Here is a 15,123-nt window from a genome sequence, read left to right as displayed (position 1 = left end):
ACATGCTTAATTTGCATGAAGAATTAAGGCGGTCTTCATTTCGAAGACGTGGAAAGCTTTAAACAGAAAAGAAAGCAGGCACAAGATGTGTTTGCAAGAAACATTCTCAGTCGTAGATCTTAAAAAATCTGCAATGCTTTGTTGCAATATAAAAAAGGTCATATGATTTGTCATATGCAAATCATATTATTTACAAAGACATGCATGTGAGTCTTAAAAGTGAGGGAATAATTAACCAAAGTTTGACATGAATTGCAGAAGCACTGATGTGGAAATGTGAGAGCACATTTCTCAAGGTAAACAGAAAAGCTGCCATGGTTTAGAAAAAAAAAAGTTCTGGCATGCTTTTTACTCTTTTAAAAATTACTTTCCCTGAAATGGTAATGTGATTGTACATGATACAGTGATACGTATGCATTTGTATTCTACACAATTCAGTGATTTGATAGGCAACTATTCTGATTTCGTTCTCAAACAATTCAATGCAATGCTACGAAAAATCAAGGCTCAGATGAACTGAGATGAATTCATCAACGCAAAGTGTCCTTTTTTGCTATTTTTATACTAATGGTCCATCATTTTGCTGTCTGTTTGAGTAGTATGTGTTGAGAGAGTTTTTAAAGGAGCAGTTTGCTTATTTGGCTTCGTTATTGGCGTTTTGTCAGAATTTGCACCCAGGAAAGTGGTTTGACACATTTTCGATCGCCATTCACATTAAATTAGGTTTCTTTAAGGAGTGATTTAACATTAGATCTTTTTGCTATATTAAGAAAAACATTGTACAAAAGCAACGGAACTATTCACAGGTTCGTGATCTGGCTGAAGTGTTTTCTTGGCGCAAAAATATTGGGTAACGTCCCACTGCAAACTGCCCCTTTAACGTTAAGACGAGCAGAAGTGCTCTGGCTCCATCTGTAGTTCAGAAAAGGTATCACCAGGGCCCGCTCTCTGGGTAATTGGGCACAGCGGCTGGATACTGGGGCAGGCTGGGGCCGGTTTCAGAGATGGCGTTGAATCCGGCTTCTCTCACAGGGGCGCTTTTCCACGCCCCCGTGCTCCATTCTTCCTGTGCCTGCTGAAAACTGCCTCCTCCACCGCGATACAGTCGATGAACCTTTTAGGGGACAAAACTGATGTCACTTTCATTTTTGGTTTAAGGCAGGGGTGGGGAACGTTGATCCTGGAGGGCCGGTGTCCCTGCAGAGTCTAGCTCCAACCCTAATCAAAAACACCTGAACCAGCTAATCAAGGTCTTCAGGATGCATTTAGTTTTTTTTTTTCTCTAGGGGGTTTCAGGGTTGGAACTAAACTCTGCAGGAGAGTGGCCCTCCAGGATCAACGTTCCCCACCCCTGGTTTAAGGGTTTACTTATTAAGGGTTGTGTGTGTGTATATATGCAAGTCACACCTTGATAAGAATGAACACCATTAGAACTGTATCTATGGTAAAGAGCAGAGTACAGATGAGCATAAATATAGCCGAGACTACATTTGTGCCGAAAAACATCACTGTGGCAATCCAACCACTGCAAAAAAGAGAAAAATATGGCGAGTTAACATTGATGGAAGTAACCGATATTCCCACTCAAACAGTGAATTCATTGAATCAGTTAAGCTCAATCAACAAGATTATTATTACAAATAACTATCAAAAAGTAGTCAGTACATTTTTTTTAATGTTTCTGAAATGAATGTCTTTTTAATGTCTCTTTCGCTCACCAAGGCTGCATTTATTTGATCAAAAATAACAAGAATATTGTGAAATATTATTACAATTTAAAGTAACTGTTTTCTATTTGAATATGCTTTCAAATTAAATTTATTCTAGTGATGTAAAGCTGAATTTTCAGCATACTCAGTGATGTTTTTTCTGGAAACTGTTATACATGTTTTCAGGATATTTTGATGAATAGAAAGTTCAAAAGAACAGATTTTTTTTTCAAAAATTTTTTTAAAAAAAATCTTAGTGACTTCTTAACTTCAAAAACTAAATGGTACAAGGGTGTGAAGGGTTGAAACCAAGGCTGCATTTATTTGATCAAAAATAACAAGAATATTGTGAAATATTATTACAATTTAAAGTAACTGTTTTCTATTTGAATATGCTTTCAAATTAAATTTATTCTAGTGATGTAAAGCTGAATTTTCAGCATACTCTGTGATGTTTTTTCTGGAAACTGTTATACATGTTTTCAGGATATTTTGATGAATAGAAAGTTCAAAAGAACAGATTTTTTTTTCAAATAGAAATTTCTTTAAAAAAAATCTTAGTGACTTCTTAACTTCAAAAACTAAATGGTACAAGGGTGTGAAGGGTTGAAAGGCCAAAATGTGAAGTTCATATCTTTTTTTACTTCATCATGACACTGAAGTAAAAATATAGGATGTAATCCATCAAATTAGTTGCAAATTAACATGTATAATAATTAGGTTTTGTAGCTGTTCTAAAAAAAAACTTTTTATTTTATAAAAAGTTTATTCTGTGCATCTTTTGCCAGGTCCCATGTACTTCTATTTTAAGGGAGATAAAATAATTTGTGGTAATTGACATTTAACCACAAATTATGTCAACTTAACTCAAATTGAGTTTCATACAAGGGGTGGCCAAGGCTACTTCAGGGGGTTTATAGACAATGAAATAAAATAACCATAACCTTGCATCGAAGGAGCATGAATGAATCCAATGAATGCTGATTAGAGGTAGAAGTAGGGCTGCACATTTATTCTAGTGATGTAAAGCTGAATTTTCAGCATACTCTGTGATGTTTTTTCTGGAAACTGTTATACATGTTTTCAGGATATTTTGATGAATAGAAAGTTCAAAAGAACAGATTTTTTTTTCAAATAGAAATTTCTTTAAAAAAAATCTTAGTGACTTCTTAACTTCAAAAACTAAATGGTACAAGGGTGTGAAGGGTTGAAAGGCCAAAATGTGAAGTTCATATCTTTTTTTACTTCATCATGACACTGAAGTAAAAATATAGGATGTAATCCATCAAATTAGTTGCAAATTAACATGTATAATAATTAGGTTTTGTAGCTGTTCTAAAAAAAAAAACTTTTTATTTTATAAAAAGTTTATTCTGTGCATCTTTTGCCAGGTCCCATGTACTTCTATTTTAAGGGAGATAAAATAATTTGTGGTAATTGACATTAAACCACAAATTATGTCAACTTAACTCAAATTGAGTTTCATACAAGGGGTGGCCAAGGCTACTTCAGGGGGATTATAGACAATGAAATAAAATAACCATAACCTTGCATCGAAGGAGCATGAATGAATCCAATGAATGCTGATTAGAGGTAGAAGTAGGGCTGCACGATTAATCAAATGCGATTAATCGCGATTGTCATGCACATTTTGTCAGTAAAGCCGGTTCTGTGATTAGTAGTAAATCTCCTTCACCTGCTTTCAGGAGGAGCAGCATTTACTACACAGAGCCGTAGTTCACTGTCAAGCTATGCAAAATCGCGTTCATAATTGCAGACGATATAATCGTAGGATTATGAAATCGAAGAAATCATTCTGCGATAATGACAGCTGTTTGCGTAGCTTGTCAGTGAACTATGGCTCTGTGTAGTAAATGCTGCTCTATCTGAAAGCATGTGAAAATACCACATTTAATAACATGTTTTTACTTTAAACTCACTTCATAACGTCAGTCGAGTGTTGAAATAAATCCTTCTGTGAGATGATGTGGCTTCTTACACAGAATAATTAAGGCACACAATATTTCATTGTATTCTAAGCAGTGATTATGGCTATGTCGATTAGCATTTCATTATAGATATACTTTATTATGATAAATTATAATAAGAAGAACTCTGATAAAACATATATTGTCGTAGTCCTGTGTTTATTAGTCATGTTGAATCAATGAAAGCAGTTAAATCTTCTATTTATTCAGCTGCAGCGATAGGCATTTCCTGGGTTTCTTCTTCGGAGCATATTTGGATTTTCAGCGCGAGAGCGCCCTCTGGCCTTTGGGTGGAGATTTACTATTGATCACAGAACCATGCTTCACTGAAAGATACGTATGACAATCGCAGCTTCTGCCTAATCGCGATTTATTGCTTTTGCGATTTAATTTCGATTAATTGTGCAGCCCTAGGTAGAAGTGATAAATCACATAACCATGAACTCTTTAACATGACAGATAGTGAAGTAACCCTTTCGGACCACACATTAGCTGAACATTCCTCTACTTACGACACGAGGCTAAATTTGGAAAGATACTGTCTCTTTCTTATGTGATTAACTGTATTGGACAAAAGGTCTAAAGTTAACTTACACAGTGACTTAGCTTTCATTAAAGTTGTTCGGGAAACCTAAACCTGATGGTAACCCACTTTCTTCAAATAGGCTATGAACACTATGCGGCAAACCAGACATGTTCTCAGATTCAAGGAGACGGACCAAAATCTAGTCACCATACAGACAAAAAGTTCATCTCAAAAATGAAAAAATAAAATAAAATGGCCGTTGATAAGTTTTACTGTAAAAACAGCACAAATTGAAAAAAATAAGGGCAATCTAATCTATCTTCTTCCAAACCTGTATAAATTTCTTTCTTCTGTTGAGCACAAAAGAAGATATTTTGAAGAATGTTGATAACCGAATGGTTGACGGTAGCCATTGACTTCCATAGTATTTTTTTTTTCATACTATGGAAGTCAATGGCTAACGATAACTGTAAAGACAGAACTATCCCTGTACGGAGTGTGAACCCCTTTAACCGTATTCTTGCAAACAACGTTAATATCCTCTTAACATTCAACAATAACGTAGATTAACAGCATGCCGTGCACTGCATGTTAAAATAAATATTTCTTTCTCAAGAGGTGGAATGAAATTTCATCAATAATGCAGAGCACTAATTCCAAGTATGGGTCACCATACTTGGCCACATGTCACTTCACTTTATAAAAGTATGGACTATTGTTTCCAACACAGAATAAAAAAATTAAAAAGGTAATCTCACAATTAAGAACTTTTTTTCCTTAGAACTGCGAGATATAAACGTGCAATTCTAAAAAGTGACGTTCAAAAATTGTATATGCCAACCAAACTTGACTTACCTGTCATTCTCAATTCTGAGAAAAATGTTTATGTTTCTTGTGCTAGTGAACTTTTCCCTCTCCGGACTGATGAATTGAAGTTTTCCTTTATTAGCCAATTAAAAAAAAGAAATAAGAGATAAAATAAAGTTTCCTATATACAGTATATATGAAGGGGTATGCATATATATATATATGTGTGTGTGTGTGTGTGTATGTGTGTGTGGTTGTGTATATAAAACATTTCTGTCCCCCTCACTTCTGAAATGATGGCTACGCTCCTGTATATAGTATACACAGTGTAGTTTTACCGAACAAACAGCAGAAACGGCGAGAAAGACCGTGGCAGCTGCCAGTGGCAGCTGGGGATGCCACCGGAAGTGGTGCTGCGACCTGCCGATGCCAGGATTTGCGCTTGCTCTCGCTCGATAATTGACCAGTTTCCCTGCCCTGTGGCAATGTACGAATATGACACCTTTCTGTTGTTTTTGGCAGAAGCTTGTGAACATTGTCGTGCTTTTGGATTTAAGTGTATCTTAAGGATCTTTCAAGGACTTTTGCGGAATTACTGACGTTTGATATTAAAATATTAATCTTGAAATGTGTCAAGCTTCTCAAAACTCTCTTGAAAAAAACACGGACTCCTTTAAAGTTTTATTTAGAAAAAAATAAAATTTTCTTTAAAAACAACAACTTTTCAATTCTTAAAAGTGCATTTCGGTCAACAGAAACCCTCTAAACCAAATGAATAAGTCAAAGCAGTTACGCGGAACAACTTTGTGACTCATTCTTTTTTTTAACCAATCCTATTCGAGGATCACACTCACTGTCCAATCACAGGCTTTGTTAGCACAAAAGGCACGTGTTGCGAGGCAGAGCCAACCGAGACAGCCAATAACGTGACTCTTCGTTGCTGTGACGCAAAACACCGCTGACCAATCGCAGCCTGCGATCCAGTCGCGCAACAGGCTCCCGCCAATTCTGAGCGGGGGAACTCGAGGGAGTCTGACCGGGGAAGAGACGGGAACGACGGGACCGGGATTACACACGAAAAAAACACAACCTACAACTCTAAAACGAACAGAAACCCAGCGAATTCGCCGTTGACACGTTAATGTTATACCTGGAAAAGACGTGGAGTCGATGACTAGCCTGAAGGAGCTGTGTACGGAGTCCAAAAAAGCGCTCCCCGTTTCCGTTTAACGTTTCCAGCGCGAGCGCGGATGGTGGTCGTGATGCTCTCGGGCGAAGAGCCTTTGGCCTCCACACCACGAAGAGGTCTGGTGTTTAATGGGAAATAAAACTGCTTTAATGCATGATTAAAATCGATATATAGGGAATAATACAGTAAATAAAACCAATGAGCTCATATAGGTGGCTAACAACAGATAAGAGTGGAAAAACTCCCTATTTTACCGGATATTACTTCTGAAATGGTTTTAGTTTTTCTGAGAGACGATACAAATGAAACTGCAATGGCTTTTCAAAGCATCATTTGGGGTTGTCGGGTTTTGGGATCATAATTAGCATGTTAGCTCAGATTTGTTATTGACAATCTTGTTTTCTGCTCACACAAAAAGTGACTTTCATTACGTGAAATGTTTATTTTTGTCTGTATTCGTGCGGGTTTATCGAAATAAGTCCCGTTTATGTTGTTTTGAGCTCAGTCTCGGTCTTTGTTCCTCAGACTTGTGCTAATGGATGAACGTAATGTCTCCGTAGTCACAGGTTCAGTAGCCAAACTCAGTCGCCACAGGCCTACAAACCATCTTTCGCTGAAAGGCGGGAGATCAAAACTAAACATTGTACGTCTGCATTATTTCTGCATTAACGCCTGCGTTATGGAAGTTTGTGCGCGCTCTGCGTTTTTTTTTATGTTGGGGCTTTTTGACATTTAAGTAGTTTAAAGTTACTAACACTCGAGAATCAAATCTTTGGGTTCGATGTGACTTGTCAACTAGTAGTTAGCATGCAGTGGTAGCAGTTACCTTCGTTTCGACGAGGCGTACTTTGACAACGAGTATTGTTTTGCGTTGACTTTTGAGCTTAACCATGCATCAAAGTTAATCTCGGATTAATGCCATTTGAATTTTTTGTATTGCCTCTATTTGCCTGCATATGTATTTCTGAGAAAGGATTTGACCTGAACAAACTCTTTATATATTTCAGGCATGGATTGTGTGGGCAAAGCTAATGCCAGCAAGAAGCTCGTTCAAGGTAAACAGCTTAAGTGTTAATATTTCTAGTCAATAATGTAAAACCATCCCCACACAGAAACATGATATTGGTATATGTTTAGTCATACTTTGAGGACCCAGTTTATTACATAGTTTCTTTTTTGGGAGCTTATTTTATATTTAAAAAAAAAAAGTTTAATAAGGTGGGAAATGATTGTAGGTGGATGTAACTTAAGCAAACTTTTTCATGAACCATCAATGACCATTACTGCTGATTATAAGAATAAAACACTAGACCATTTCCAAATATGTTTTACAAAGTTATTCTTATAGTGTCACTGTAAAATAAAACACTTCAATTTATTTATTTTTAGAAAGTGTTTTCTTTTCTCATGTTGATATTACTGTACTGCTGGGTGGTGGTGATTATAAAGCTAGATTACGTGTTCCCAGTTTATCCGTAATGTAAGATAAGAATACATTATAAAAAATATGAAGTGTTAAAACCTTATCTAATGAGTTGTATTAAAAAAAAATATTTAGTTTTATATATATATATATATATATATATATATATATATAAAAAAAAATATATATATATATATCTTAAATTCAAAAACCCAAATGTTTCTCTGATTGTAAGACTGACAATCCAATCTTTTGTTTCTGATTGGCTGGAATACAGTACATGATTTTTGCCCCAGTCTGGAGGAGTTGTCAGATTTCACAGAAAATCTTTTTTGTGTGTCCGAAATGATACACTGTGCACTCCAGTCTAGTGTACGAGTTTTATCAGGTAATTCTGTCATCCATCAAGTCTAATAGCTCCTCTCCTTCAGCTATGTAATTTAACCTGCAGCCACTGAGTTTATAAAGTTTTTTAAATTTGAACCTATAATTAGGCTAAGTAGATACTTTATTCAGGTATTTAAAGTGCACTTTTACTTTCAGTGGGAACCTATCAATTGCACAATACTAAAAGAAATGGCAGAGTATAGTGTGCAAGTATGCAAATTGGGATGCATTTGAGATTCCATCCAGAAGGAATGTGTGATTAATAGGGATGTTCATTTTGGTTAATTTTCCTGACCGACAACCGCTGCTCGTTATCCAAATATTAACCGTTAACTGAGAAAATTAGACTAATAAATTAGTATTAAATAAAAATGAAATGGACAACCATCTGTGATGATACATAAAAAAAATACACAGCAGCATACAGAGCAACAGCAAAAACTGGATTCACACATTCTCAAATTATCACGCACCAGCATCGCTTCTCAGAACAGAAAATCTGAATAAAATAATCAAATAAATAGACCTGCCCTACCTCAGTGTTCAACCTGTCTAGTTTTTTTAAAGTGACATGTCGACATGCTGTACGGATAGACTGGAGCGCTGCCTGCTATCTGTTAGATCTGTGGCAAAAACACCATCACAAAAATCCTGTCAATTTGCAGTTTGGGACTTTTTATCGTGGTTTTGCAGTGTTGAGCAATATAGCCAGTCACAGACATATCTGATGATTTCATTAACGCAGTGGCCAATCAGAGGTGGTTATAATACACTGCAAACTCATTAAAACAAAGAAAGTGTACTTTTTATTAACTTTGTGAGATTGCGATGAACTACAGGAAGATGAGTGATAGCTTTCCATTGATAGTAAGGGGAGCACCCATTGCCCACTTTCTTGGCTATAATCCATTCAGAATTTGAATATATGTTCACTCTCTGATAACCCAGAATTGCCACTTGCCATTGTGTTGCATATACTACATCAGTTAACTAAGTGGAGGTGAAGCAGGTGCTTGCTCAGCGAAATATGTCTGTCGACATACACCCGTGAGTAAACAAATAACTTGTGTAGCCTATAACGTTATATATATATATAATATATAAAATAAACACACATGCAGTATATATTTTGAAAATATTTACATGTATATGCTTATATAATTTATATTATATATAAATATATTTAATATACAAATGTAACATTTTTCTTAAATATACATGCATGTGTGTGTATTTATATTTACATAAGTATACACAGTAAATAAACTTTTATTTTGGATGCAATTAATAGCAATTAATCGTTTGTAATAAATTAATTAATCGTGTATTTATATTTGTAAAAAAAAAAAAACTTTTAAACCGTTTAACTGATAGCATTAATCTGTAAAAATTCTTACTGTCGGTTAACGATTAAACGGTCAATATGAGCATCCCTAGTGATTAGTCCAATTTTATTTTGACTTCCAACAATTATGATAATTGAGGTAAAACAGTTACTTTGGTAAAACAGGTAAAACAGTTATTCCATTCCACGCAACTTTATTTTTCTTCGCTGCAGTGTGCTTTCGTTCCTTTCTAAATGGAAAGATTTAGTTCACCCAAAAATTTAAATGGTCATTAATTACCCACCTTAATGTCGTCCCAAGACTTTCGTTCTGCTTCAGAACACCAATTAAGATATTTTTGATGAAATCCAAGACCTTTTTGACCCTGCATAGATGGCAATTCAACTGACACATTCAAGGCCCAGAAAGGTAGTAAAGACATCGGTAAAATAGCCCATGTGACATCAGTGGTTCAACTTTAATTTTATGAAGCTACGAGAATTATACGCTACTATTTGTGTGCAAAGAAAACAAAAATAACGACTTTTTTCAACAATTCTTCTCTTCCGTGTCAGTCTTCAACAGGCGTTCATGAGAGTACCACTATTCATGTGTGTGATGCTCCTGAAGCAGGAGCCTGGTGTTTAGCCTTGTTTAGCAGAGTAATTTTCATTTTTGGGTGAACTAAAACTTTAATGGTCAAATCAGTTAAATGCAGTCTATTATTGCTAAACTGCGAGACATGCTTGATACACAGATGTTCAGTGTATAAAGCCCAGCAAATGTATGAGGTCTAGCGTTTTATAATCTTTTCTGATTAACTAATAGTGTTGCCTCCCTACAGCACGTCTACCTTTCAAAAGGCTCAACCCAGAACCCAAGGAATGCAATGAGCCCAAAAGAACCAAAGGTCCGGTTGCCCCCAAGTCTTCTGAACCCAGTGCGTCAGATGGAGAAAATTATATGGACAACTCCTCCACCCCACTGCATCATGGCCCGGCGCTGGTAAATGGCCGCGGACCACTTGATTGCTTTATGAGCAAGCAGAAGCGTTCCCCGGCCCGCTCTGGCCCTGAAGCCACAATCGACCTTGCTGAAGACTCAAATGATGCTGTCAAACAGCAGCCTGAACCTCCAGTTGCTGCCACCTGCCCCCTTAGCGAAGAAACAACAAAGAATGCAGAACATGCCACAAAATCTACAGAACCAACCATGCCACTGACAAATAAAGAGACGGAGAAGGACGAAGATGCCCTTCCACTGCTGGACATCACTCAGGATTCTGACACAGAGGAAGAGGAGCAGCAGGAGACTGAAGTTAGTCACGGGAATGAGTCTGTGCTATCGACTAGCTCTACCAGCTCACTCTCAGTGGTAGAGAGCTCACCAGAGCCCAGCAAGAGCGCTCCCACCACCCCTGCCTCTGTGAGTAGACATGAATTAATGCTTAATCGTTTTATCTCTTCTTTTGCTTAAAAGTTCAACCTATTGATCAGTCTCTTTTCTTTCTGCAGACGTCACCGATTGATGCAGCTAGTAAAATGAAGAGAAGATCCCTTAAGGTAAAATCACATATTTTATCCTATTTAGCAACCAGCATTTTTTGTGTAATGTTAATCAGTCTATGGGAGTCAGGTTTTTGTTAGCCCAAAGCTGAAATTTTAGTAGCTGGTGTGGGTTATTTCTCCTCGCAAAAAAGCCCCAAACCAAGTTTTATCTCAATGGGAATGTTTGCACTTTAAGGATTCAAGAAGGATTGATTGCTTCCTTTTGAAGTCTTGTCACTGTGGAATTCTGTACTCCATTTGAATAGCTCTTATTGTCCCTCAGAGTGTCCAAGAGCAGGAAGAGAAGCGGCGACGAAACGAAGAGAAAGAGCACCAGAAAGAGGAGGCCAAAGCTGCCAAGGAGAGGAAGAAAGAGGAGGCCCGCAAACTGAAGGAAGAGAAGGAGAGGGAGAAGAAAGAAAAGAAGGAGAAAGATGAAAAAGAGCGGCGGGAGAAAAAGGAGAGAGAGGAGAAAGAAAAGGCAGATAAACTAAGAGCTAAAGAAGAGCAGCGGCAAATGAAAATTGAGTGAGTGTCAGTAGTTGTACTGGTGTTTTTCTTCATTTCACAAAGGATATGAGTTTTAAAATCTGGTGTAAATCCTATTTAGAGCCAAACTAGAAGAGAAAAGGAAGAAAGAGGAGGAAAAACGGTTGAAGGAAGAGAAAGAAGTGAGTGCTTTTATCAGCCTTTTTCCAGAGAGCTTCAAATCTGTTTTGCAAACTGTTCAGGTCCTCATTGCGTTTGTGCATCTGTTTAGCGAATCAAAGCTGAGAAGGCTGAGATTACACGGTTTCTACAGAAGGCCAAGACCCAGTTGGCACCAAAGGTAAGAATCACATTATTCAGTGTGGAATAGAGACCAGGTGGCTGTTTCATAAAACAAGTTTACCAAATAAGCCAGGTTTATTTCAGTTAGTCTGACTTATTGTCAGTTGATTTGGTTTAAAATAAGTCAGAATAACTGAAATAAGCCTGGCTTGTTTAGTAAACTTGTTTTATGAAACGGCCCCCCTGGTGTGTCAAACTTTGCTTATAAATAATTTACCAATGACATAATTTGAGAAGGAGGCCTTGTTGGACAAACAGATAAGATAAAGATAAAAATCTAAATGCGAGAAATCTTTCCCAATGTAATGGCTGTCATGCTTTAGACGGCTTTCTTCTCCAAACATGTTTTGTGACTATTGTTCTGTGTTTCAGACTCTGGCGTCTGCCTGTGGGAAGTTTGCTCCTTTTGAGATTAAGGCGAACATGTCTCTAGCTCCACTGACTCGGGTACAATGTGAAGATGCTGTTCTAGAGGAACTGGACCGTTATCTTGCCCAACCTGACAGCACTCTAAATGGACTGAAAGACTGGACTAAGCACAAACCTCGCAGTTCAGGTCCAACCAGGCCCAGTCACAGTGCAGTAAGGTAAAGCCACATTGAACTTGTTGCTGAGATATTGTGCGGAACACCAGCTGCAGTTTATATGAGAGTGAAAGGCTTATTCTTTGTTCGTTTTGTTTGTTCTCTGTTATTAGAGATTGTGTGGTCATAACTGACAGCCAAAAGGCAGATGACATCCCAGACCGTCACCGTTATGGCCGCATGAAACTCCTGCACTTCCATGACAACTATCGTCCAGCTTACTGGGGGACCTGGTGCAAAAAGAGCACTCACATTTCTCCACGCTGCCCACTTAGACAGGACAAGGTAAAAACAGAGCCACCTTAAACTTTACTGTTGTTGTGGCAACAGTATTGTGCTTGTGATTACTGTCTAAATACACTTGTGTTGTTCCTGTGCTTCTTGAAAGAGGTAGGGTAAACGTACCTATTAAGCTCACCAAAATCTACATTGAGACATTTTTAATTCACAAGATATTGGTTTCAGTACAAAAAGTTATGTTAAAATAAAATATGAATCTCTCACACAAAAATATTACATTTTATTTTAAATGACAAAAGCATTTCAATTAAGACATACATCATTAAATTCAAAAAGTCTGGCTGTGCTTAATGGGTACATGTTTGTATCCTTTAAGCACACCCCTGTTCCCATTAAGCTCACATCAAGTTTTATTAAAAAATCGTGTTTATTTTAAGGACACTTTTTTTTAAGATGAATTGTAAAAATATATATTTTTGAAGGTACAAAGTCAATAACAAAAAAAAAACAGAACACAAAAATCAAGCAACAAGGCATTTAAGTCGATCAGTTATACATTTATAATGAAATGTGATTTAAGCACATTGCAACATCTAGACTAGTCCATGTTCAGCTAAGTAACGCATTCAAAAATAAGATAAAACAAACCAATAAAACATTTCATTCACGGGGATGAACACAGAACACATTACGAAGCCTCTTATTAAATGGATGTCAACTTATCTATAGTCTCTTAAGGCTGGAATACACTGCACAATTTTAGCCCTGATTTTCCACAGATTTACAATCTGGAGAAGTTCACAGTAGTTGCCAAAGGTCAGAGCCAGTCTGCAGATTTGAGTTGACAGAAAATCGATTAACTTAATTTAAAGCGACAACCATCAGTTAATATTTAAAGTCTGTTTATGAAGTATTTACATAGACGTTCAGTGTGGAAGAGCTTAACGAGAGCAGAAACAATTTGCAATAAATTTCATGTAATATTTATTAAAATGACAGGATTTTGCAAGATAAATAATCTAGGTCATGTATTAAGTTCATGCATATTTTAATATGAACAACTATTATTAACTATCTATGAAATTATACTTTTTCTTATTGATGTCACACTGAAGCGGTGTGATTTTCATAGTAGTGCACCCTTTAGTGCTCACCTTACAATAATATGAAATCTTTAAAAAATTACATTATTGTAAAACCACAGACCAGCAATAAACTATCAATTTATAATATTATGGATTTAAAAGTACAAGCCAGTAATGCCTGTGAAGTAATATATTAGCGTAGCACACAATCTTATACAGTTAGTCAGCTAACTGTGTTCTGTAGCATCTGCGCTATGCTGCTAAAACTATCTTTTGTATCTAATGTAATTTCCCACATCCAAGTTCTAGGTTATAATATGCAAAAGTCTGAACATTAATCTCTTAATTTTACAATAAGTAGTGAAACTTACCCAAAATAAAGGCTTAAAGGGTTAGTTCACCCAAAAATTAAAATTAGCCCATAAATTACTTACCCTCAAGTAGGGATGTCAACGATTAATCGATGATCGATTAAAGATATCGATGGTCGATTAAGCCGTTTAATTTTGGGCTGCGTGCGGCTCATGCTCAAAACACGTGCGAGTGGCTGTGAGTGACGGTATATAAATGCATCATCATTCACTCATAATTACAAATTAAGCTTTTAATGTAATTTAAACTTTAAAAGTACATTAAAATAGAAACAACACAAAGTTCTTCAACATGGAAAGCAATAGAAATGTAGTAACTAAATAATTTCCCCAGATAATTCTTTCATATCGGTTCACAATTGCAGTCTGCAGGGGCTCGAATGGCATCCAAAAGCATGGTCGCGATGTAAGATTTTCCAGCTAACCAATTATTCCTTTAATAAACAATGCTTTTATACCACACTTGTCATAATCAGAGCTTATAATTTGTAAATAATTGCTGGATTCAAAACAGCAATTAAAAGGAGCTGTGACCGACACTGACTATACGTTTTCCCGGAGCATTCAATGCTGTCACTAAACGGTGATGCCACAACTAGAGCATCGTTCACTAGTTTCTGCATGGACCTAACTAGCCTAGGCACAGGTTTCAAGCCCTGGGACAAAATGGGATGCTTTAAGGAAAATGTATAGCCTATGTAAGCAATAGGCCTAAATAAAAATAACAATTTGTTTTCATAAAAAAAACAGCAAAATATATCTGGCTTAAATAATTAAGATAACAGATTTAAAACAGAAGTGTGCAATAAGTAAAATTGTGACATTCTTCTTTACAAATCCTCGTTTTGTACTTCTAATCAGTGACCGTTGTTTTGTTTTGCTCTCTCCCCTGCGTTTCGCTCCATAAACAACTTTTTTTAAGCTTCAGCTGTTCGATCGCGCCGGCACCTCGCGCGCGCACACACACACACCACATATTCTAGCAATTCAAACTTACATCACAGTCTGTTCATTATCAAAATAAAATAGTCAACCAAACATATAAAATGTTACACTGGTCAGTTTAAATAGATCGTAGTATACCGGTCCACTCTGCTGTTATGCCAAGGAC

General features: G+C 36.6%; 1 protein-coding gene across 1 annotated transcript in view; it reads left to right on the top strand.

The window, feature by feature from the left end:
- Nucleotides 1-5,978: 5,978 nt before the first annotated feature.
- The window catches only part of LOC107593329 (chromatin assembly factor 1 subunit A-like), a 25,557-nt gene continuing 16,412 nt past the window's right edge, over nt 5,979-15,123 (top strand). The window contains exons 1-9 of the mRNA XM_016283010.1: nt 5,979-6,335; nt 7,227-7,274; nt 10,199-10,779; nt 10,869-10,916; nt 11,185-11,429; nt 11,512-11,572; nt 11,662-11,730; nt 12,105-12,319; nt 12,430-12,601. Of these exons, the coding sequence (XP_016138496.1) occupies nt 6,281-6,335; nt 7,227-7,274; nt 10,199-10,779; nt 10,869-10,916; nt 11,185-11,429; nt 11,512-11,572; nt 11,662-11,730; nt 12,105-12,319; nt 12,430-12,601 (1,494 nt within the window). The 5' untranslated portion in view covers nt 5,979-6,280. The remainder of the gene's footprint in view (nt 6,336-7,226; nt 7,275-10,198; nt 10,780-10,868; nt 10,917-11,184; nt 11,430-11,511; nt 11,573-11,661; nt 11,731-12,104; nt 12,320-12,429; nt 12,602-15,123) is intronic.

This window comes from Sinocyclocheilus grahami, unplaced genomic scaffold (genome assembly GCF_001515645.1).
Source record: "Sinocyclocheilus grahami isolate Dianchi unplaced genomic scaffold, SAMN03320097.WGS_v1.1 scaffold169.1, whole genome shotgun sequence".
NCBI lineage: Eukaryota > Metazoa > Chordata > Actinopteri > Cypriniformes > Cyprinidae > Sinocyclocheilus > Sinocyclocheilus grahami.
The sequence above is the reverse complement of the archived record's forward strand: the minus strand, read 5'-3'. Positions and strand labels throughout refer to the sequence as shown.